General features: G+C 40.7%; 2 protein-coding genes across 2 annotated transcripts in view; both read right to left on the bottom strand.

Annotated features, from left to right (window-relative positions):
• LOC120432044 (uncharacterized) overlaps nt 1-17,115 on the bottom strand; it is a 382,988-nt gene that overhangs the window by 145,734 nt on the left and 220,139 nt on the right.
• LOC120429502 (uncharacterized protein K02A2.6-like) lies at nt 1,668-6,617 on the bottom strand. Its single transcript, XM_052710424.1, has 2 exons — nt 3,893-6,617; nt 1,668-3,817 (listed from the first exon to the last, which is right to left on the bottom strand). The coding sequence occupies exons 1-2, from the start codon at nt 6,101-6,103 to the stop codon at nt 1,826-1,828; spliced, it is 4,203 nt and encodes a 1,400-aa protein (XP_052566384.1). The 5' UTR covers nt 6,104-6,617; the 3' UTR covers nt 1,668-1,825.

Below are 17,115 nucleotides of genomic sequence, written 5' to 3'. Positions count from 1 at the left end.
AAAATAATATCATCTCATGATAAAGATTTCGAATTATTTTCTAAGTCCCAAAATAATTTGGCTTGCGAAATTTTGCTAAGTCCAGTGAAAACATGATAAAACAAAATTATATCATCTCATGATAAAGAGGTAAATTTTTTTTCTAAGTCCCAAAATAATTCGGCTTTCGATTTTTTTCTAAGTCCGGTAATATCATGAGAAAATGAAAATTTATCAACTGATGATAAAAGGTCTACAAACATAGAAAGGAACATAGATTTCGGCGCGCATTTTAAGAGTTTTTGGAACAAATGTCAAACATGCCATGATATCAAAAACAACTCAAGTTATTTTTTTGTTCGTCCCATGATGCGACTTTCTGCCCGGGCCGGGAAGAGTTTTTGGAACAAATATCAAACATGCCATGATATCAAAAACAACTCAAGTTATGATGCGACTTTCTGCCCGGGAATTTGGCCGCAGAAATTCATGATACATTTTATGTTCCTAGACAGTGTATCATCAAATGTTTTATTTTCATTTCTATTTGATATTTTTGGACTTAGCAGAATTTCGAAAATTAATTTATTTGGGACTTTGAAAAAATTTCGACCCGTCTACACCCAAACGGCGGTCGCATGATTGTGATGCATGCCGGCATGAAAGTATATCAGAATCTGCATGAAATCTGTCCTCATGCATTTTTTGCGATATAGGGGTATGACATTTTTGCCCGTTACCGACAATTATCGACATTACCGACGGCTTTTTGGTTGTATTTCACAAAAAAACCCTTAACACAACGAGGATTGAACCACTAACTTCTTGGTTATTGATCCGACACGCTACCACCGCGCCATGGACGCCTGATGAAAAGTGAATGAAAGAGCACCAACATATGCTTCTCTTTGGAGTGTTGCTCGGAGACGGGCCAGCGTTATATGTGTTGGTGAGAACTGCAGATTGCTGAAATGTTTACACGCGGGCAAAAACGATCTAGGGGCTTGCTGCAAAAAATGTTATAAAATATGACATTTTCTGCAGAAAATCCACTGTTGCAGATTTTGAGATATATTTTTCTTTTGGGTGTAACATGAGATGATATTTTGATGTTTGATCAAGTTTTCGCTGGACTTTCGCTGAAATTTCGAAAGCCAAATTATTTGGGACTTAGAAAAAAATTCGACCTCTCCATCATGAGATGATATTTATTAGTTTAATCTGGTTTTCGCTGGACTTAGCAAAATTTCGAATGCCCAATTATTTTGGGACTTAGAAAAAAAATTCAAGCTATCAATCATGAGATGATTCAATTATTTTTCATCACGTTTTCGTTGGACTTGGCAAAATTTTCACTCCTCCGCAAAATTTCACTTTTCCGACACTTAGAATATTTCTGAAAACACTGATCAGTTTTTGAAGGTATTTTTTGATTAAGCGGGAATTTCCGGTTTTGTTAATGGACATTTTTAATTGGTTTTTTTATTAGCTTGTAATTTAAATACACTTATTAAACTATTTACATTAAATAGTTTTTAACTACACCTAACATTTCTTGACTTTTTTTGATAAGGTCCTATAAACAAAAGTAAACATTGAGTGTATCCCGCTTACTCCGATGGACTTTGACATAAGGTGTGAAAGGGATACACTTGTTATGTTCGGTATTTTAAATAGAAATACTCGATTTCAATGCTGAACAACTCCAATTTTATTGAGCTCTAATTCACAACGTCTGCTCTAGCAAGATGGCTGTCTCTAACTTAACTCTCCTCTTGTGGGTCATACCCAAACTCCTTGTCGTGGCCAAGACCGCGACTCCGTACCATAACATCCTCCCCACTTTTTATTCCAGACAATAATCGTGTAATTTGGTCGGCAGCTTCACTTCTCGTTTGGGGCGCGATCTCTCCTGTGTAACCGTCTCGGTAGGCGATGCTTTTTCCTTCGGCTGCGGTGTCGATGACAGCGAAGACAATCGTTTGTTCGGCTTCGAAGATTTGGTGATCGGGGTGCTCGGTGAATCGGTCCACGGAAACTCCGCTGGTTTCTCGGCCACTGCTACATCTGGATTCGGACCAGACGGCAACGGATTGTCCTGTAGAACGGGATGGTTGACGGCAGGCTGCGTGTTCGGTTCTTTGCGTGACTTTAGGTTAACCAAATCCCGTCGGTAGAATGCCCCGTCCACATCCACGAGATACGATCGGTCAGTTTGCTTGGCGGCGACTGTTCCGGGTGACCACACCGTAGACTTCTGTGGATGGACTTGGACGTACACTGGTGCACCGGTTTCCAGCTGCGGCAGATTACGACACTTTCTATCGTAATAATACTTTATCTTCCTCCTGTTTTCCTTGATAGCATCCGGAACTCCCTCGACCACTCGCGGAAGTAAGTTGCCAGCAGCAGTTGGGACACCACATCGTGTTTGACGAGAGAATAAGCGAGCTGCAGGACTCGATCCGATCTTGTTTGGTACGTTACGCCAATGCAGGAGAGCGTACCAAAAATCCGTGCCGGATTCTTCACACTTCTTGATCAACTGTTTAGCGATTTTAACCGCTGCCTCCGATTTGCCATTCGCTTGTTGATGGTGTGGCGCTGAAGTGGTGTGACTGAAGTCCCATTCTCCCGCAAATTGTCGCCACTCTTTTCCCACGAAGTGCGTTCCGTTATCTGTCAGCAAGAGCTGAGGAACGCCATGCCGCGCGAAGTTGATCTTGCAAGCTGCGATGGCGGATTGTGGAGTGAGATCCTTCAGCAGATCAATCTCGAACAGATCGGAATAGTGATCAACCGTCACCAAAAACTTCCGCTTAATACCTCGGTACTCAGCGAAGAACACATCAAGCGACACCAGTTGAAACGGGTGAACTGGAACCGGGTGACTCTGCATCGGGGGCTTGGACTGCGAACCGGCGAATTTGGCGCAGACGGCACACTCCTTGACTGTGTCTCGAATTTGTGCGCTCATCCCAGGCCAAAAAATATTCGCACGTGCCAGCTTCAGGGTCGCCTCAACACCATTGTGGCTGATGTGAGTCTTCTCGATCATTTTGCGCCGCAGCTTGTGGGGAATCAGTATTCTGTCGTTACGGAACACTAATCCATCCTGGGTGGTAAGTTCGTTTCTGTAGCTGAAGAAAACGCGGACGCTGTCCGGTACACCACCGATGGTCTCTGGCCAACCTTCACCAATCAACCGGATCACCAGCTGCAACACTGGATCCGCCGCCGTCTCCGCCATGATCTCCGTCAGACGATCATCTGAGATGTTCAAGAAGTGCTTCAGCTTAACGTCTTCCAGGTCGCGCATCACCTTGAATATCTCCAGCTTCTGGTAATCTCCAGCTTGAGCGTGATCGTCGTCGTAAGGGGCTCGCGAAATGGCATCAGCGACGACGTTTTCTTTGCCGGCCACGAACATAATCTCCGGCTTGTATCGTTGCAGGTTCAACAGCATATGTTGCAAGCGTCGAGGGGCCGACAACAACGGCTTCCGGAAGATGTTCACCAGCGGTTTGTGGTCGGTTTTGATAACGGTCTTCGGGTTGCCAACAATTAGTTGATCGAATCTGAGGCAGGCAAACAAGATCGCCAACAGCTCCTTCTCTATCTGGGCATAGTTCTTCTCCGTCGCAGTGAGGGTTCTGGACGCGTAACCGATCACACCGTCTTGTTGAAACACTGCAACGCCCAGACCGAAACCACTCGCGTCACACTCGATTACCAGGGGCTTGGTCACGTCGTAGTAGCGCAGCGTGTGGATGTCGGCTACGAGATTTTTCACTTTCTGGAACTCCTCGTCCTCAGCAGCAGTCCAGCGCCAGCTTTCCTTTTCGGCGATCAGTTTCCGCAGGTTGACGAAATGAGCGCTTAGGTTCCGGATGTACCGGCTCAAATAGTTGACCATGCCGACAAATCGCAGGAGCTCCTTCTTGTTGGTTGGTGTGGGAAAGTTGCGGATTGCGGCTGTCTTGGTCTCGTCTGCTGTTAGTCCCTTCGTTGTCAGCACGTGTCCAAAGAACTTCACCGATGTCTGACACAACTTGAGCTTGGACCGGTTGAGTTTCACGTTGTTCTCTTTGAGCCGCACCAACAGTTGTTCTAGAGCCCGATTGTGGTTGTCCAAAGCTTCCTCCAGACCCGTTCCGGTGCCGTACACCAGCAAGTCATCCGCTAACCCGGTCACTCCTTCCAGTCCTTGTATCGCACCTTGCAGCTTCAGCTGGAACAGTTCAGGTGCTGGAGAAATACCAAACGGCATCCTGACCCAGCGGTATCGACCGAATGGTGTCCAGAAGGTGGTCAACTTGCTGCTGGGGGTGTCCAGTTCCACGTGCCAAAATCCTTTTTTCGTGTCCACAGTTGTGAAAATCTTGGCGTTGCCCAACTCGGGAAGCAACTCGTCAATCGTGTCAAACTGCAAATTGGGCCGCTTCAGCGCTTTGTTGAGCGGGACAGGATCGAGACAAATCCGAACGAACTCGTTCTGGCCGCCACGGCGGACTAACACAATGTTGCTAACCCACTCGGTGTGTCGCGTTTCCTTCACTATAATGCCGTCCTCTTCCAGTTTGTCCAACTCCTGCTTCAGTTTCGGGCGCAAAGCGATTGGGACCCGACGAGGATGCTGAATAGATGGCTGCACACTTTCGTCCACTTCCAGGGAAACCACTCCGGGAAACCGGCCGTAGCCAGCGAAGATGTCACTGTGTTTCTCGACGATTGCTTCGGCTTTCACCTTGTAGACACTGAGCAGCTTCTCTTCTTCTGTGGCTGCTTCTGGTCGGCGTATCTTCACCGATCGGCAGAACTTCACAAAGCCCAGCGACTGAGAAGCCTTAAGCGACAAGAGCGGGCGGTGGTCATAGTCAACAACTTGCAGGACGAGCTGGAACCGCTTGCCTTTTCGTTTTACAGGTAGCATAACCTGTCCCAACACTGGTATCGGGTTGCCACCGAAAGACTTCAGCTTGATGCTTGTTGGTTGCAGTGTCGGGTTCGGAGTTTCAAGAAGCTCAGTCAAACAGTTATACCCGATCAATGTGGCATCCGCACCCGTGTCGATCTCGCACGTAACTGGTTTCCACTTCCGGCCTAGCCTGAAATCCAGAACCGCCAAAGCACTACTCTCCACAGCTGACTTGGACTTGATTTTGGCAATCTGCACTTCGTGCTCACTTTCTTCGTCGTCGCTGTCCACACTGCTGGATTCAGAGCGTTCCTCGGAACTGCTCTCGTCGTCCTTCACCTCCTTGACACGACGGTGGCGTCGCTTCTGCTTCCAGGGTTGATCGATTTTACACGCCTTCTCAAAGTGGTTGCGGCCGCCGCAACGCTTGCATTTCTTGCCGTATGCTGGACACGCTCCCTTCACAAACTCGTGCTCATCTCCACAGAACTTACACCGCTGCAGCTTCTTCTTGGTCTTCTTGTTAATCTTCTTCACATCACTGACCACCGGCGACTCCAATGAGAGGTGCCGCAAACGTTGCTCTGCAATCTCTTCCACGCGGCAGATATCCACTGCTTTTCCCGTTGTGAGATCCTGCATGCTCAACATTTTGGTCCGCAGGTGGCCCCACTTGTTGCTGGTCACTATTTTGAACAAGATAAACTCGTCCTCCAAGAGTGCAAATTTGCACGGTTTCGCCAAACTCTTCAGCCGGGCTGCAAAGTCATCGATGGATTCGCTGGACACTTGACTCGCCGCGAAAAAATCCAATCGGTCCACGAACAAGTTACGGCTGCGCACGACCTTCTGCTTGATAGCCTTCAGGGCCTCGGCGACGTCTTTCTTTTGATCCTCTGTCAGGTCAAAGTTGTAATACTTTTTGAGCGCAGCTTCTCCGATGACGGACATCAGAAAACTGACCTTTTTTGAGGCCTGATTCGCCGGCCAACTGTCCATGCCCACGGCTTGTGAGTAGTTTCTCCAGTTGGTTAGGAAAAACTCGTAGTTCTCCTCCATGTCTCCGTCAAGACAGAGAGCCGGTGGTGGCGGAACCACGGAACTGATGTTCGACGCCGGCACAGCACGCTGTTGTAGGCCAGCAACCAGCTTCGTCACCAGCTCATTTTGTTTCGCCATAAACTGTTGAAACTGGTCGGCATCCATTTTTTCCACTATTTTTCTTCACTTATAGTCTCTTTTCAACTGTCAGTTAACTTATCGTTTTGTTTACGTTTTACTTGTCACTTCAGCGGATCGTTCTCAAACGTTTTCCCACACTGGTGCAATGTTTGCACTAATACACTGGTGTAAACAGTACACTATCGCACTCGCACAGCCAACAATGCGAGAAAGAGATAACTATAGTCTCTTTTGGGGAAAACGCTGAAACTTCCGTAGCACTTCACTGATTGTTCAGTTTTTTTTTTAACTTTCACAAAATTCAATATTCGCGATATAAATGACGACGAAATCAGTTTCTATGGTCACGATTCTTCTGACACCATGTTATGTTCGGTATTTTAAATAGAAATACTCGATTTCAATGCTGAACAACTCCAATTTTATTGAGCTCTAATTCACAACGTCTGCTCTAGCAAGATGGCTGTCTCTAACTTAACTCTCCTCTTGTGGGTCATACCCAAACTCCTTGTCGTGGCCAAGACCGCGACTCCGTACCATAACAACACTCAATGTTTACATTTGTTTATAGGACCTTATCAAAAAAAAGTCAAGATTTTATCAAAGCGCAAAAATGAGCCCACGCGCTCGCTCACTCTCTCTTCTCTCTTCTTTCGTTCACTGCTCGCACGCAACGCGCGCGTCTTGCGAACCTTCGTGGTGAACGGACACTAGAGCTGCGGTATTTTTTACTACCTAAGCTCAGAGTTATTTCAAACAAAACTCACAGTCTTTTAAAGACTACCTGAGTTATTTTCCAAAATTCTTTTCAAGACTAACCCCACCTGAAATTTTGTTGTATTTTACAAACGAAGCCATCTTTTTAAGAGAACTTTGCTAGCAAAATGCGTCAAAACAAAGGTAAACGCAAATCTTCTGAAGATTTGGTCGTTACGTCGGTGAAGCGTTTGAACGTTAAGCCGGCTAACGGAAACAGAAAAAGAAAACAGTTTCATCCGAGGTCTGATTCTGATTCTTAAAGTGAGGTCAATCCTCCAATTCCATTGGCAAACAGTTTCGGTGTTTTTTCCGAAACTGTTGACAAGGATCCTTCTCCTCGTACTGAGCCTTCTGCCGTCGAGAAACGAGTAAAGGCTCCGCCAATTGTAGTGACTTCCGTCTCCGATTTGGCCAGCTTTCGAACGAAACTGAAGAACTGCAAGGAAACTTGCAATTTGAAGGTTTCGTTCCAGCTTGGTCGAAGAGGAGAATGTCGCTTGTTGACGGAATCTTTACAAGATCACCAAACTTTTGTTGGTTATTTGAGAAACCACAAACACAATTTTATTTATTTATTCACCGCCTCCATCTAAAATGCTCAGGCTGTATCTTAACACTAACTAATTCTAATTTTAAACACAGATTTGGTCACAGCATAATCGAAACAAGTACAGACTTCGTTGAATTTACGGAAACAAACATCGAGCGGGTTATAATAACCGTAGTCAAACAGATGCCTCGGAATCCACAATAAAGGACGTTCACTTCTGAGTCCTTGGCGCGCCGGTTCGTTGAAGCGTACGTTGCCGCGGTAAATTTCTACACGTATGAGACCAAGAATGCTCGTCCATTCAAGGCGGTCCTGAAAGGTCTCTCCAACGACTTGTCGGTGGATGAGATCAAAAACGAACTTAAGGTGTTGCTTGGTTTTGCCCCATCCCAAGTAATACCAACGAAGAAAAAATCAAACGGGAATATTTCTCGCTTTGGTTTGACTTCACAATTTTATCTGATTCATTTCAATAGAAATGAAATCAACAATTTGAAACTTTTGGACAAAGTTCAGTTTTTGTTCCATGTACGGGTAAAGTGGGAGCATTTTAAGAAACATGACGGTAATGCCCAGAATCTGACCCAGTGCCGGCGTTGCCAGGCATTCGGTCACGGTACTGATCATTGCGCCATGGTTCCAAAATGCATGGTTTGCGGGGATTCTTCTCACGACAATGACAATTGTCCCGTGAAAGAAGTCACCCAATTTAAATGTGCAAATTGTGGTGGAAATCACAAATCAAATTTCTGGGATTGCCCCATCAGAAAAAAGGTTTTGGATTCTCGTGCTAAGCATCAGCCGAAATCCAAACCGAAATTTTCTCAAAGTCAGGTTGTACCTGCATCTTTGAATCAAACGTTCGTGCTGTCTCACTCGAACAATGCTAGAAATACCCCTACCGTGGAAAAGTTAGGTAACACTAATGGTATTGCATATTCCAACGTCGTTTCGGGTTCGGGTTCATCCACGAATTTTAAATCCTCTACCAATCTTCAAATTGGGCAGGTACCTCAAATTTCATTTGAAAATTTTTCTGCTGGCAACGCTTTGGGATCTTCTGATCTCGGCGATGTTACGTTTGAAAAAATGACTTTTTTGCAAAACTCACTGTTTGGTTTGATTCAAACAATGAGTAATGCTACATCCATGATAGAAGCTATCCAGATTGGATTAAAATTTGCGAATGATGTTGTTCTTACCCTGAAGTTTAATCATGGATCTAAGTAATTCCATCAATATTATGAATTTTAATGCTCGCTCTTTAAAAGCGAAAGAAAATGAATTTTTCAACTTTTTACGAGTTCATAACGTGCATGTTGCTGTTATAACCGAAACATTTTTAAAAACTGGCACTTATTTGAAAAGTGATCCAGATTATAAAGTTATAACCAATAACAGAATGAATCGAAATGGCGGTGGAGTTGCAATAGTTATCCACCGTAGTATGACTTATAGCACCTTATGTGACTTTAAGTTAAAAGTTATTGAAAGTTTGGGCATTGAACTTGAAACTTCTTTTGGGAAAATTATGATTGCAGCTGCATATTTGCCTTTCCAATGCACTGGGGAAAATAAAAATTATTTCAAAGGGGATTTGAATAAACTTACTCGGCATAGATCTCGATTTTTAATCATCGGTGATTTTAATGCCAAACACCAATCTTGGAATAATTCAAAAGTAAATTCCAATGGTAAAATTCTATTCAGAGATTGCACTTCTGGTCTTTATTCGGTTTTATACCCGAATGGGCCAACTTGCTTTTCTTCTGTTAGAAATCCATCAACAATTGATTTGGTTTTGACAAATCAAAGTCAGTATTGTGGTCCTTTAGTGACTCATGCTGATTTTGATTCTGATCATCTTCCAGTAACTTTTTCACTTTCTCATGAAGCAGTTACCAGACCCAATAGTTCTGTGTTTAATTACCACAAAGCTAATTGGGACAGGTATCAGCATCATATTGAGAATAATTTAAATCATGATTTTGTTTTAGAAACCAAAGCTGATATTGATTCAGCCTTGGAATCTTTAACTAATGCAATTTTGGATGCTAGGAATATTGCTGTTCAATCAAACAAATCAAACCTTATTCCAAACCATTTTGGAAACTTTCAAAGGTTCTTAAGAAACCTCAAAAACCAATCCCTTCTTTAAAAGATGGTGATAATATTCTATTAACTAATGGGGAGAAAGCTCAAAAACTTGCTCAGCAGTTTGAGAGTGCTCATAATTTCAACTTAAATGTTTTGAGTCCTATTGAAGATCAAATTTCAATAGAATTTCAGAATATTGTTGAACAAGAATTTTCATCAGATGAAGTTTTTAATACGGATCTGAATGAAATAAAATCTATTATCAAAAAATTTAAAAATATGAAAGCCCCTGGTGAGGATGGCATTTTTTACATTTTAATTAAAAAAATACCTGAAGCAACTTTAAGTAGCTTGGTCAAAATTTGCAACAAATGTTTTGATTTTATTTTCCCAGTAGTTGGAAAAATGCCAAAGTAGTTCCGATTTTGAAACCGGATAAAAATCCTGCTGAAGCCTCAAGCTATCGGCCCATAAGTTTGCTTTCATCTATTAGTAAATTATTCGAAAGAATAATTCTTAATAGAATGATGACACACATTAATGAAAATTCAATTTTCGCTGATGAGCAGTTTGGATTTCGCCTTGGGCATTCAACTACTCATCAGTTGTTGAGAGTTTCAAATTTAATTCGAAGCAACAAATCTGAGGGCTACTCTACTGGCGCAGCTCTTCTAGACATAGAAAAAGCATTTGACAGTGTTTGGCATAAAGGTTTGATTGCAAAATTGAAAAGGTTTAATTTTCCGATTTATATCGTGAAAATTATTCAAAATTATTTGACGGATCGTACTCTACAGGTATGTTATCAGAACAGCAAACTACCTGTACGTGCTGGCGTCCCTCAAGGAAGCATTTTGGGTCCAATTTTATACAATATTTTTACTTCTGACATGCCTGATTTGCCACCAGGATGTCAGAAATCACTTTTTGCTGATGATACAAGCATCTCCGCCAAAGGTAGAAGCCTTCGTGTCATCACAAGAAGATTACAAAAAAGCTTGGATATTTTCAATTCTTATTTGAAAGAATGGAAAATTACTCCAAATGCTGCAAAAACTCAACTTATTATTTTCCCTCACAAACCAAGGGCTGATTTTCTTAAACCAAAAAGTCATCACATTATAAAGATGAATGAGGTAAATTTAAAGTGGGAGGATCAAGTGAAATATCTTGGACTTGCTTTTGACAAAAACCTTACTTACAAGGATCACATTGAAAGTATCCAGGTTAAATGTAACAAATATATTAAATGTTTGTATCCACTTATAAACAGGAATTCTAGACTTTGTCTCAAGAATAAACTGTTAATTTATAAACAAATTTTCAGACCTGCCATGCTTTATGCTGTGCCGATCTGGACAAGCTGTTGTTTAACCAGGAAGAAAAAACTTCAGAGGATTCAGAACAAAATTCTGAAAATGATTCTGAAACTTCCTCCCTGGTTCAGCACCAGTGAACTTCATCAATTAGCCGAAGTTGACACTTTGGATGTTATGTCCAATAAGATAATTGATGCATTTCGACAAAAATCATTGCAGTCTTCAGCTGCATTGATCCGCTCTTTATATAGTTTATAAGTTAGTTTTAAGGTATCCCTTTTCCCTTTTCTACATGTAGGACCTCCTACATTTGAAACCACTGAATAGCGAAAGCTACAATATTTCATGAATAAATGAAAGTTGCTAGTATTTAAAATTGAGGTGGAAAGTCATCGATTGTGATTGGACACTCAAAAATATTTTAACTGAATGAATGTACATGGAAAAGAGAAACTGAATAAATATAAATAAAAAAAAAAAACGCAACGCGCGCGACTTGTCGTGACAGGAATCGGCAATCGGCAGACAGACAGCTTTTGCGTTCGTGGCGGGCTGGTTTGTTTATGTTTTCGCGCAGTAGTTTTCCGCGGATAAATTGTAGTCCGCGAATCGCCGCGGGTTGTGAGTACGTTCTGTGGCCGAGAGAGTGCGTGTTCGTTCGTTCCGTGGCGTTCGGGAGCCGCGATATATTGTGGTTAAGTGATTGCTTCTGTTTTGGTGGCCGGGGGCGAAGAATAAGTTCCGCTCAGTGTAAGCGGATGCAAAGAATGTTCAGGCCAAGCAGCTGTCCCCGGAAGAGGAATCCTCTTGCCCTCAATGTCACTTGGCCTCCTTCCTCCTCCTCCTCCTGCAGGTGCTGTCTTGACACGGATCAACGCCGGAACGATTTCGGCGGATTTGACAGGACACGGGAGTTCTCGGTGAAGGAAAACACAGCTGGTTAAGTTTGTTTTGGTTTTGGTGTCGCGTGATTGGAATCCTGATTTGTGGGGGAACATTGTTTTCGCGAATGCGCGATTGTGTGCGTGTGTGTTTGTTTACGTTTGACTTGGTGAACGGGTGATTACAACTGGATGAAACTTTCTTAGTGTTTCCGGAGGGGGTGAGCGAGAGAAAAACTGACAAATCAGTGTTGGTGCTGGCTGCGGCCTGCGATTGTTCATGTGACTGTGCTTTGGGATTTGTTTACGTTTTTAATTGATTATTGTGAGTGTGTGGCAGGGGCAGGGACGTGACAATGTGACATTGCTTCTATCCTTTAGGGGTGTCCGTGACAGAAGGAAGAACCTTTCTCTGGTTATTTCGGAGGATTAATCTATTGGGCGACTCGCGAGCAGTTTTCCGGTGAAGGTGGAGAGTTGAGTCCATCTGAATCGATGGTTCAAGCTGGTTCTATATACTTATTCGGAAGAAGTATTGCAACGATTTTTTTACTCAGATAAGTATTATTTGCTTTCCTTTTCTATTTTTTGTAATATCATATAGGATTATTTGATAAAAAAAAACCCTGGAAATTCTGTTTGAGAATTGATACTTTGTGTTTTGTTTTCTTTGACAGGACCACAACTAGGGCATTTTCGGGACATTCAGCATCTGGCAATTTGTTTAATTAGAAAAAATAGCTGCGATGCAATCGTGCTTTGGATTTGAAGAGGATTAACTTGGTATGTACGAAAAATATTATTTTAAAGTGAACCTATCACTGTTCGAACTTAATTTTGTTAATTTTGCGAATATATTTTTTTAAAACCAAATCAATGTAGTCATAAATTTTATATTAGTTGAATTGAAACACCAAGATATATTGATCACAGACGGCTTCGAAAATCTTTTTCTGGGAAGTCACTAGAATATTTTGGGTGAATTATTTTTTTAATATTTTTTAAAGACGTTCTTGCAAAGAGATTATTTTTTTTAATTTCACATTGTTGCAGTATTATATTGGTATAGTAGTTGTCCAAAGCTGAGATGAAGAGAACCTTTAGAAACTGTTTAATTCAAAGAAAGATTTTGGTTTTGAGCGAATAATTCAACTGAAGTTTTTAAATTTATAAATTGATTTTTTTAGAAGTAGATTAAGTTAAAGTCAATGTAACTTTTTCCAACAAAAAGTTGTTTATATTACATTGAAAAACTGATGATCTATGTAACTTGCAATATCATATAAAGTGAAATTTTATTTAAATATTTATTCTTCTAGTCATCTGGTTTATGGTACTCATGCTTATTAATGTTGACCCCAAATCAAACAAAACAATCAATGTTATTTAAATAAGTTAGACTCTATTACACTATTACTCTATTACAGAAAATTAAAAAAAAATACCAATTTATCACTTGTTTTCATAGTTCTTCATGTTTACAGATGACAGTTTTTGACATTAAAAAAACTTCTTTTGACTATTTTTTTGTAAACAGTGCATTGGGCTTACAACCTTACCAAAAATCGTGATTTTCTGAGTTCAATATCCCACTTTTCATACGATTTTTTGAGTTCAGGTACTACAACCATAAAAATGGTTATATGGGTTGACCTCAAAAAATCATATGAAAAGTGGGATATTGAACTCAGAAAATCATGTTTTTTGGTAAGGGTGTACTCAGTTCAAATAGCGCGATGCACTTTTACTTAAAAAATAAGCCCTTCTAAGTTTTCTGTCAAAAAATACCATCTGAAAATAAAAATGTATCATGGGAAGTTGCGAAATATGGGTTTGTAAGATTTCCCCGGGCGGAAAGTGAGTTGGTGGATATAACTTCGAACTATCTTGGCTTGTTTATTCGCATCTTGCTGTAAACTCCTCGAGTTATGACGACTTTTGAAACCGACTGCGTATCATGGAAAGTATATTCCATGATCATACTGCATTATCTACAGTTGATATTGAGCTGTTAGTGGTAGTTTTTTTGGACTTAGCAAAATTTCGAAAATTTTATTTTTTCCAAAATTTTACCCGAACATCATGAAATGATTATTTTGACTTTATTTCAAATTTATGCTGGACTTAGAAAAATTATCAGTCACTGACATAATTTTCAATTTCCGACACTTAGAATAATGTTCATGAGCTGATATTTTAAAGTTTGATTTTATTTATGCTGGACTTTGAAATTTTTGTGTATATTTTTCAATTCTTTACTTTTACAGAAAAAGCATTTTTTTGGGACTTAGAAAATTTTTGGGAGTTTGGAAACATGATAAATTATTTTGATGTTTATTTTTGCTTTGAACCAAAATTTCGGAAAAATCGACGAAATTACTAGAAATTTTTGTCCGATTTTTACAAAAACATCAGTTTGTTCCTAAAATAATGTCCCTAACAAAACGTCTTCATTGAAATTTTGAAATTCGAAAGTCGTTTTTTAATAATTATTGATATACCCCCTACAAAAATCGTTCCGGCACTTAGAAAATTTACGGGATCCGTATCACGACAAGATTTTTGGTAGAATTTATTTGATTTTTTGGACTTAGAAAAATTTTGGCTTTCGGCTAGTAAAATATTTTCAACACTTAGAAATTTTTCGAGATGAGGAAACCGAAAAAAAATTGGGACTTAGAAATTTTCTGGGAATTTGGAAACATGATAAAATATGTTGATGTTTATTTTTGCTTTGAACCAAAATTTCGGAAAAATCGTCGAAATTACAGGAAATTTTCGTCCGATTTTTACAAAAACATCAGTTTGTTCCTAAAATAATGTCCCTAACAAAACGTTTTCATTGAAATTTTGAAATTCGAAAGTTGGTTTTTAATAATTATTGATATACCCCCTACAAAAATCGTTCCGGCACTTAGAAAATTTACGGGATCCGTATCACGACAAGATTTTTGGTAGAATTTATTTGATTTTCAGGACTTTGCGAAATTTTTGCTCTCAGCCAGTTGAATATTTTTCAACATTTTGAAAAATTATTTTGATAAGCAACATTACCAGGCTTTTTAAAATTTTACTGTGGATTTTTGGACTTATGCAATTTTAGGAATATTTTCATAGACTTTTATTTTTAATTTAAAAAAAATGGAATATAGAGACTTTGGATTTTCGTGATCTGGAAAATTATTGTGACATTTTGGCAATTCAACGCTTTCACCACAATTTTTAATGAGTTTTTAAAGTAAAATAATTTTTCAACTTTGAAAAATCTTGTTTTGATGTAAGTGCGTATATTCCTGCAATATTACTCATAATAGTGAAGAGAAAGAAGGGGGGGGTCTGAATAGTGGCGGGGTGCATTAAAAACCAATAAAATTATTTTTGGGATCAAAATCTACTTTATGAACTTGATATGATTTTTGGAAGATTTCAGTTGTTTGCTACTATAAACTCAACTTGATGTGGCATTGTTGGTCAAATAAACTCAACAAGATTTTTCGCAGATACGCCTCGAACAATTTATGTTCGTGGCCATGTTCGGTTATCTCTTAACCATACCCTGGGGTGAACTTGACTTGTTCGTGTTTTTACGAACATGGGTAGATTTTTCCAAGATGCAACTTTCTGCCCGGGTCTTCACAAATCACAACTTTTCATGATACATTAATGTTTCTGGATGATATTTTTACGAACAGTTTTTTTTTCAAGCAAAAACCTGAACCTGTCTTGATTTTTTTATGTTTCTGGATGATATTTTTTCGCACCATTTTTTTCAGGAAAAAGCAGAATTGGCCATGATTATTTCATGTTCCTGGATGATATTTTTCGGTACCATGACATGATATTTTTAAGTTCAAAATGTCAACTTGGTTTGATATTTTTTTGATGTTTCGTAGAGTAACTCATGTTACATTTTATGTTTCTACATCTCTTAAGTCAAGCGTTCTGGAAACATGTCATCTTCATGTTTTTGGCAACATGACAAGTTTACTGTAAGATGTAATTTTCTGATCGGGCCGGGTATACCATAGTATTTTCAAATATCAAAAAATGTTATTCCCAAGTTATTTCCGTCTGCTCGGGTTTGCAGATATTTTGTTTTTTTTTGTCAGTAGCAGATCTGTAATGATGTCTTAAAATATTGTGATACTTTCAATATTATTTTAAATTACGCTAGAAATTTTCTGCCTGTGCGGATCAATCGAACCGCGCACTGGACTCACAATCTAGAAGTCACCGTTTCGAATCCCAATGCGGACGCATAACATTCTAAATGTAAATATAGGTATTCGGTGCCCTCTCCCCGCGCCATACCTTCACACCAGGGCCACATTATGAAAGTGTTAGGACGATTCTGTTTTTTTTTTGAAATTTGAAATTTTAGAAATTTGAAATTAGTTCAACTTGTTTGATTTGAGAGCAAGCTCTAGCTCAATGCTCTATCGTTTTTTCAATAATTTTCGCCGTAATTGACAGTGATTATCCGCGAGTTGGCCGTCACAGCTCGAGTATCTTACTTACTTACTTTACTTTACTTTTATTGGCGCTACACCATTAGCTTGGCCTGCTGCACGATTCTCCGCGAACAAGCTTGGTCCATGGCTGCATGTCTCTAATTTCGCGGTGCACCCACACTTTCTAAATCGCTCTCCACTTGGTCCACCCACCTTGCACGTTGCACCCCCCTACGTCTTGTTCCTACCGGCTCCGACACAAACACCAACTTCGCAGGATTGATTGGTTGATCCGTTGGCTCAATTGCTCGGTACGTTCCGGCATCCTTGCAACATGACCGGTCCATTGCAACCGTCCAGCCTTCGCGACTTTCCCGATGCATGGTTCGTTGTAGAGTTGTGTAAGTTCATGGTTCATTCTTCGCCGCCATCCGTCGTTCTTATATACGCCGCCAAAGATGGTCCTTAGCACTCGACGTTCGAAGACGCTTTGTGCTCGTAAGTCCTCGTTGAGCATTGTCCACGTCTCGTGCCCGTAGAGGACGACCGGTCTTATCAACGACTTGTAGATGGAACACTTCTTATGTAGGGAGAATTTCCGGGACCTTAGGCTCTTATGAAGACCGAAATAGGCACGACTTCCAGCGATGATGCGCCTCCGAATTTCCCTGCTGCAGCTGTTGTCCGACGTCACCAACGATCCGAGGTACACAAACTCTTCCACCACCTCGAATTCGTCCCCGTCGATTGTAACGTTTGGTCCAATGTGAGTCCTAAGGGACTCGGTTCCTCCTGCCACAGGTACTTTGTCTTCGCCACATTCACCTATAGCCCAACCTTCTCTGCTTCCCGCTTCAAGTCGGTGTACGGATCCGCAACCGCCTTGAACGTTCTGCCAACAATGTCCATGTCGTCGGCGAAGCAGATGAATTGGTTGGACTTGCAGAAGATTGTGCCCCGCTCGTCTCATAAAACGACA

This window comes from Culex pipiens, chromosome 1, assembly GCF_016801865.2.
Source record: "Culex pipiens pallens isolate TS chromosome 1, TS_CPP_V2, whole genome shotgun sequence".
NCBI classification, from domain to species: Eukaryota; Metazoa; Arthropoda; class Insecta; order Diptera; family Culicidae; genus Culex; species Culex pipiens.
Note: the sequence above shows the minus strand (reverse complement) of the source record. Positions and strands in the feature narration are given on the sequence as shown.

Coding starts and splice junctions, on each gene's coding strand:
- LOC120429502 (XM_052710424.1), bottom strand. CDS start 6,103: ATGGATGCCGACCAGTTTCAACAGTTTATGGCGAAACAAAATGAGCTG. Junction 3,818..3,892: donor TCCTGCGATTTGTCGGCATG/GTCAACTATTTG, acceptor ATCGCCGAAAAG/GAAAGCTGGCGCTGGACTGC.